At 41.0% G+C, this 8,264-nt stretch overlaps 1 protein-coding gene across 1 annotated transcript in view; it reads left to right on the top strand.

Moving 5' to 3' along the window:
• The window catches only part of LOC136850224 (neurobeachin-like), a 536,778-nt gene extending 529,638 nt beyond the window's left edge, over positions 1-7,140 (top strand). Inside the window, 1 exon segment of the mRNA XM_067123859.1 lies at positions 6,918-7,140. Coding sequence (XP_066979960.1) covers positions 6,918-7,008 — 91 coding nt within the window. The 3' untranslated portion in view covers positions 7,009-7,140.
• The last annotated feature ends 1,124 nt before the right edge of the window (positions 7,141-8,264 follow it).

An 8,264-nucleotide genomic window follows, 5' to 3' on the forward strand; every position in this document is an offset into this window, starting at 1 on the left:
AGAGTACCTGCTGGAGTCGATGTACACTTCAAGCATCCAGCCTAAGATTCTCTTATGTGCATCTCCCTCTGCCCATTTTATATAACAAGGGGCAGGTCAGAGCTTATTCTGAACCCATTACTTGGTATTGGCCAAAATTAGCTGCCTTCCTACTTGCTGTCCTCTAAGGAGGATGTCATGGGTAGTGATGGGTATTCCCTGCTGAGCACCCTTAACCACCAGTTAATGACCTCTATTACCAAATTCAGCATTCACTCCAGCTCATGCTGAGAAGGACTCCTATATAAAGGGCTGTCTTTATATACCCATGATAATTGCTTCAATTTGTCATAATGACTGAGAAAGAGAGAGAGTGCACAGTAAGTGTGAAGTGTTACATAATTTACTGTAATGCATGTGTACACATACAAACACCATTTAAAATGCTAAACTGTACTAGATAATGTACAGTAATTTTGTGTAATCGTACCTTAAAGAAAGCCATATGGTTAACAATGAATGCAAGATTGAAGCATACAGAAAATCAAACTGCCTTTAAATTTTGTAAAACCTTGGTGTTTTGAGGAGACAAAGGTGAAAGAAGATTACCAAACCATGATTGGTTTAATTTCCCTACAGAAATGGTATCATTGGCAGTGACAAAACAAAGTGTTTAGTTGAATAACAATCTACAAGCACCTACAAATAATATATGCTGACTGGATGAGGGCAAAGTACAGACAGAGTGTGTCAAGGCAGTAACATCACAGCTGCCGAGAGACAGCCCACAGCTCTCACACTAAAAACCTCTATGTCTCCTCTCCAAGAATTTGGCAATGTCAATCTTTTCAGCATTTTATTTTACAAAATTCACTAGTAAATAAATAATGAGTAATTATTAAACAGACATCTTAAGATAGGAGAGAAAAAAATCGAAATAAATGATCCAGGACATTAGCCAGTACAAGCACATACAAGACAAACATAATATTAACTCTTTGACCATTTGTTTCAACAGATGAAAATTAACTGGACTATTTTTTTCAACATCATCTCTTTTACAGATAATTTTATCAATTGATGCGTGTGTTTAACATAAAATCTGTCTTCCATTCAGGTTTGGATTTATTTCTTACAGGGCACAATGGCAAATTGGATGTGAGCAGCCCGTTTATTTTTCTCAGATGTCTTCAGCTGTGTAAGAATAATTGGCCACTGCCATCTAATCTTACTACATACTGACGGTGTGGGAGAGTTCCTGTCACAACACTTGTTCTGCCCAGCTGTTGGAGGCTTGATTTTGGATTCAAACGGGCACCAGTCTCGTAGGGCATCAGCCATCTGGCGGTGTCCATGGAGTTTACTCTATCATTACCGAGACTCCCTCCTCCACCTCCAGTGTTGGCTCTAATTATTCGCTTTGCAGTCTCGATAGCTGCCTCTGCCCCACCTCCTGAAGAATGTGAGCATTACGTCACTTACTAAGTCGGTACCATCATCTGTCATCCCCCCCTCCCCCCCATGGATGAAGTTTTTTTCTTAGTTGGGCATCAGCTTGGAAGAAATTGTGCTGTTTGGGAAATGGGCTATTTCTAGCCATCCAGTTAACCTGTCTGCATAGGCCATGTGCACATGGCCCTTCATCTGAAACAAGTCTACTACTGTGCACTGAAAGGGGTAGTTCTGGGGCGGTGTGAGGCTCATCGCTTTTGTAGGTAGTGACGGTGCATGTATGTCGCACAAAGTACAAGTCGATCTGCGGTGTCGAAAGTCACCTTCCATACCTGCCTGTAGACAGGAATGCCAGGAACTTCGTAACATGGAATTGAGGCCTTGATGACTAGCATACAAGCTTTGCCACTTGTTGTCAGAGACTTTTGGGGATAAGTAAATGGGCACATCCTTGGTCATATGTATATGTAATTAAATCGCTGGCAACGGTCAAGCAGTCCCGGATGCTGTAGAATGGGTGTAGACATGCTATTTCTTGTGACTTCTGCAGGTGCTAGTCTCCAGCTAATATCTTAGCTATTAATAACTGATATATTGGATCATCCAATGACACACCCTCTTGACAATCTTTTCATCCATGATATGTCTGTCATGGTCTAGGGCTTCAGTGGCAGCAGAAACTACTGCTATCAATAGGTCTTCATCCAGCTCAGTGTCATCTGCGTCAGTTGTTCTAAGGGCAAGGAACCGTGACAGGAAGTTGGCGGCACAGTTCCTTTTTCCTGCCAGATACATAACCCTCTCACACTTACGGGGGTTCCTATAGTGCTACCTGGTACACAATTTATGCCGTGGAGGGAAAAGTGGGGCTCGCATGGAAAAGTTTCTTCGTAAAAATCGATACGTCCAAACTATAACTGATATATGCTTATGGTTTGTTTTATGATGTCGGCAAATGATTGAATTTTTTCCTAAAGCAATCAAAAAATCTTTGCAAGGCTTAAAAAATAATAAAAAAAAGACGTGATGAACGTGAAATTTTTAAGGAAAGTAGATATGAATCGTTGTTACCAGTTTTACGAGGGTGACATCCTTCCAGATGATCATGAAGGTGTTCCAGTGCCCTGGGGCCACCTCTAGGAAGCTGCAGAGTGCCACATGTTTGCACCCCCTGGTCATACAGCTCTTGGGAAAGGGCTACGAAGCTATAGTAATTGTTCATATACAGACGGTAGCCCTTTCCCTTGAGATCGCCAAGCAGAGAAGACAGTGTCGCGGGTGGAAGTGTAAATCCCACTGTAGGCCTCAAAATATGAAACATAGCTGGTGCCAGCTTCAGCAATGATGTACATTTTTATTCCATATTTAGTCGGCTTGGCAGGATTGTACACTGAACCCAGGCCTCCCCTTCCACGGCAGCATCCCTTCATCAATTGACAGGTCCTGAGAAGGAGTATACACATCCCTGATCCTCGATCGGAAGTATTCGAGGACGGTACGAACTTTCACGAGACGATCAGTCCGTGACAATAGTGAGGTTCAGGCATCCTAATACGAAGAGTCTAGCCTTCTTAAGGCACCAAACTACCGCTAGAGCCTCCCCATAGCTGCATATCCTACCTTTGGGGGTGTAAGACAGCGGTTACCACATAAAGCAATCCTCCATACCCCCCTTACAGCAGAAGGGGTACTTGGCTAAGGTACGTAAGCAATATTGCTGGAGAATGATGAAACCTATCCCTTCCCCACTCCAGTCCGTATTTGCTACCATAGGGCAGGCTTTATCATAGTATGCAAGGCCTTCTTTGGCCAGCTGGCATATGGCATCCTGTGCCTGTTCGAATCTTGTTTGTAGTTGATCATCCCAATAGACGTGTTTCCCTGCAAGTTTATTTAGGAGTTCTCTAAAAGGGGTCATGATGGGTGCTGCAGCAAGAAATGGTCCCAACTGGTTCATGAAAATGTGCCATGACCTGATATTGGTGGTAGTTGGCTTTACTGGCAATGGAGAAGTTCTTGATGGCTGTTAAGCTTTCTTCTGCAGGTTTGTAGTAGTCTCAAATGGAAGCCCACGAAATCTACCTTTTTCTTGCACACTTCGCCAGGAAGTCATAGGTGTCCAAAAGGCCACCCCTGCACTTGCAACATAGAGAAGGGTGTCGTTGACACACTTTTATTTCCAGGATGGCTCTTGAATGGCATCATTGAATCGATGTGTGTAGGTGTCCGAGGTGGAGCAGTAGCCCATGGGTGTCCTGTGGTACTGGCACTACCCCCAAGGCGTGATGAAGGTAGTGAGCTTGCAACTTTCCTTATCCAGTTCTATTTGATGAAACCCCCAATAAGCATCAGCGACAGTCTTGAAAGAATTTAATGTAACTCCCAATGCCATGTCAACGGGCCCAGGCTGTGGTGCATCTCTCTCATGCAGCATGCGTTAAGTCGCTAGTAATTGACAGTGCTTCAGGGCTGGCTGGATTTCTTGGCTACTACCACAACATGAGCACATTCTTTTGCCTCTCCAAGGGGAACAGGTTGCAGGACCCCTCTTTTTATGTCTTTGTCAAGTTGGGCTTTAACCTCATCCTCCCAATGCTTAGGGATCAACGCAGGAGTGTGGCAGGCATACAGTACTGCTCCAGGGTTGAGATGGATGTGATGAGGCTTACCTGTCATCACAGGTAGAGGTTCCCTTGAGGTGTTGAATGCTGAGGATGAAAAATGCTAAATAACTGTTTCTCGAGTCTTCGAACATTCTCCCCTAACGGTGGAAGAGGCACTGTCATCAGTTTTGGAAGCATAATGGATGTTGCAGCTGGAGTTGTGTCATTGAAGGCACTAGGCCTATTCACGTCCAATGAGGCCACGGAAGGAGTGTGATGAGGGAATTTCTCTGGTACTAGGCCCAGTTCCTTACAGGCTGTTAATGAAAAGTAGACATGTTTAGCTGTCTTCATGAGATAAACGTCCTGCAAAGTGAAGCACCCTTCATACTTAATTCGGCAGGTAGCCAACCCCATGCACTTCAGGGGAATGTCGCCAACATCCCTCAGACCAGCCCGGTGTCGCAGCAGTGCAGGTCACACATTAATTAATGAAAGCAGGGAGGGTCCAGCTACACACACACATGGGTGCCCATGTCCACTACAGCGGGGGCAAACTTACTGCCCTTCCCATGATCATGTTCAACCTCCAACTTGATCGTGGGTTGAGTATGGCGGGCTTCAGACACTACAACAGCTCCTGAAATGCCTACAGAGGCTGCAGGCCCCTCTGTATTTGTCTTACTGCTGCTGCAATATTTCTTCAGATGACCTTCTGACAACCGTGGCATGTGAGGGATTTGGCTAGGCAAGAGGCCCTGTCCCAACCGTGTCGACCTCTACAATTACTACAGCTACGTTGTGAGAGGTTCACATTACCCCCAGCATTCTGGGCCCTTGCAGCTTCCGGTGTGGTATCCAAGTTGGTGTCGGTGCCAGCCATATTAGGAAAGTAGTGCCAAGATTTCCCGCCTTTATCATCCTTGCTGGCAGCTTCAAAAGTACAGCACATGGCCAGTAATGTATCAATACAGTATTATTAAAAAAATCACAATTTGGGCATTTGAAATTGCAATCGGCAGTTTTCTGTGTGCAATTACTGAAATAATTGCTCACTGACTGATCTGGCCCTTGCACTATACTAAAAAAATCAGACCAGTGCACTGCTTGATTTGATGATCAAAGCACATTTTTTCCACAGTGTCGAGAGCTTCCTCAAGTGAGGTTATGCCACTGAACATCAGCAAATCTGTCATTGAGGGCCTGTTGAAGGACAGGGACGTGGTGTAGCTGGACATGATGAACAGCTTCTGTAGGTGGCCACTTGCAAAGTTGCAACCAACAGGACATTGAGCGCCTCCAGGACCGGAATTCCACCGAAGACATCTCAATCTCACATTTCTCTGGGGTTGATGACTGTGGAATCCTCGGAAGGAAGGCCGCTCCTGTATTCAAGGAGGCATGAGCTAGGTAGCCTGAAGCACCAGAATCACCTGTTGCTGTGCTGATAGGACTGCCTCAGCCTGTAGCATGGACAGAGCAGTATTCCTCAGGATCATTGGGGTTTTGCAGGTGGCTAGGGGAGGCCTTCAAGCCCTTGGGGTCCCGGGCATATTCCTGCAAGGTGGGCCATTGCTGGAGATGTGTGGCTCTGAAGGAGCTCACTGCCCCATGTTTGGTTGAATATCTTTATTCTATAAGCACATACAAAAAATAATACATGCTGACTAGATAAGGGCAAAGTACAGACAGTGTGTGTCGAGGCGGTAACATCATAGCTGCCGAGAGACAGCCCACAGCTCGTACACTAAAAACCCCCTACAGAAAGAAAGGCACATTATAGGCTCACAAACAAATTTCCATATTACTGCATGAGTATTTGTATGATTGCATATATTTTTGTAAATATATGTCATACAACATAAATAACAATAAAATAATGCTGTAATATATCTTTAATAGGCTTAAAATTCCAATATCTGATATGATCAGTAACACAAAGACAACAAAAGAGGGTGGGTAAGGCTTGCACTAGTTTTCAAGTTCGATAAAGGCCACTACTTTAATTCAGAATGTATATTTTGTGAGGAGCAGTCTTTAACATCCCTGAAAATAAAATACAGGCTTAACAGATTCATCTTTTGAGTAATATTTGAAACTTCAACACTGGAAGGGTTGTGAGGATCAGGGAAGAAGAGGGACACTTTGAATCTTACCAGAATGAAGTGTGTCCAGAATTTGGGTGTCTTACATGCTAGTAATTTATTATTACTACTTTTAACCATGAAGTGCTTCGGTAGCAGCTTTCAGTTATAAATATCTAGCAAAGTTGCTAATTTCAGAGCTCAAGAAGTTTTGGTTATACACTTCCAATAAAAAATGCCTTACCTCATTCTGTTAATGTTCAAGGCAGCAAGATTTCAAGCAAGAAGTCACACCCTGAAATATTTTTGAAACCTGTTTAAATGCTTTATAATGTATACAACTGATGAAAAGGCTAAACATACTCCAAACTGGCACAATACAGTTATTTCAACATGTTTTTACAAATATATTTCAACATGTTTAAAATATGCTGAATATTACTATATTCTGGGTGACTTTTACTGAAATAAAATTCCAATTTCTTGAACGTGATATACATGAGGGAGGGGTATAGTTGTGTAAGATTACATGTGTTTATGGATACTGCCTTAACACACTTTTTTAAAGGTACTTAGAATTAATTAAAAACTAGACATTACCTTAAAAACTAGACAATGCCTTTTGATGTATCAAGTTGTTAAGTAATGCTCAGGGTTTTATAGTTTGTCTAGGTTCTGGTTCAATTTACAAAAGTTCAGTACACCAATGCTTTAAAGAATTCAAGTTTTTTCTTTAATAAGGAAATGCAGGGAGTAAAAAAAATCAGGTTTCCCTCTAAACTGAAGTTTTGTTTTTCAGGTTCCTGATGGCTGGTCTTTCAACAGGCTCTATCGTTGTTTTCCATATTGATTTCAATCGTTGGCATCATGAGTTCCAGCAGCGCTACTAAGTTGCTTATGACCTTAGGATTTATAACAAGACCGCCGTGAATCGCTGTATAAAAGGCAAAATGAAATTCAGCCTTTGAAAGAAGTGCTTTAAATTTTTTAATTTTGTATGTACTTATTATATACATGTATATGTATTTATTTTATATATTATATATATATGTGTACTAACTCATACACATATATATGTATATATAATATATATGTTTAAGTAGCTATAATGCACAACTGTATTAAAACATATACATTGTAATATAATTAAATTTGTAAAAGCAGGTTGATTAATAGACTATATTATACAGTACTGTATATCTTGACATTACCAATACTTTGACCTAATTCACAACATAACACAATGTACATTAACTGCACTGTGTCTTTCCACTTCCACCAACTCTTTGAAAATGAGAATCTTAGAACAAGAAAACTTAACTTTGGGGTCTTAAAGGTGACCATTCATTATTTAAATCATGACCAGTATGCAAAAAGCTTGAATGTCTTTTTATATATACAGTAATATGTAGCTGCAAAGTTCTATTATGATTATTTGAGAGCAAAGGAGCTTCTACTAGGTAGAGTTTCAGACACCTAGTTGCTCGCAATGCTTTGTGATAGACTGTACTTATATTTCTAAATTTTTCATTGCTTAAAGAGCTGAAATTGGGTTGCTATAAACAAATCATGCCATATAGAAGTTTAAGAGGGTAAACCTGAAGTGAGACATACAGTATGTTATTTCCTGATTAAAAAAGAAAAATGAAAAAATCAAGCCAGATATATTTTGCTCATGCATGCCCACTGCAGTTGACCACAATAGGGAACTAGGCAATGAATTTCTTATTAAGGGTAAATATTTTGATGAATCTGTATATGGGTATATAAACTAAACTTTATATGTATATTTAAGTGCAATTTTTTGCTAGGAATTTCAGTATGGTATATTTAATTTGATTATAAGTAAAGTATGTATATATGCACACACATTATATAAATATAAATATATATATATGGGAGATTCTTATAGCATACTGTTAGCTAGATAATTTAAGAGCCTATTATGTACTTCATTAAAGCTTATTTTTCTGTAGTTAGAGAGGAAAAAACAATTGAACAGTCCAACACTCATTACCACTGGTCCAACTTCTGTTTAAAAGACCAGTGGCAAAGATTCATTAAGGCATTTCTTTACGGCAATAATTAAGAAAGCCCAGGTGTTGCTTCTAGTCAGGTGTCGCTGTGCCAAAAAGGGGTCAGTTTT

Source organism: Macrobrachium rosenbergii, chromosome 21 (genome assembly GCF_040412425.1).
Source record: "Macrobrachium rosenbergii isolate ZJJX-2024 chromosome 21, ASM4041242v1, whole genome shotgun sequence".
Taxonomy (NCBI): Eukaryota; Metazoa; Arthropoda; class Malacostraca; order Decapoda; family Palaemonidae; genus Macrobrachium; species Macrobrachium rosenbergii.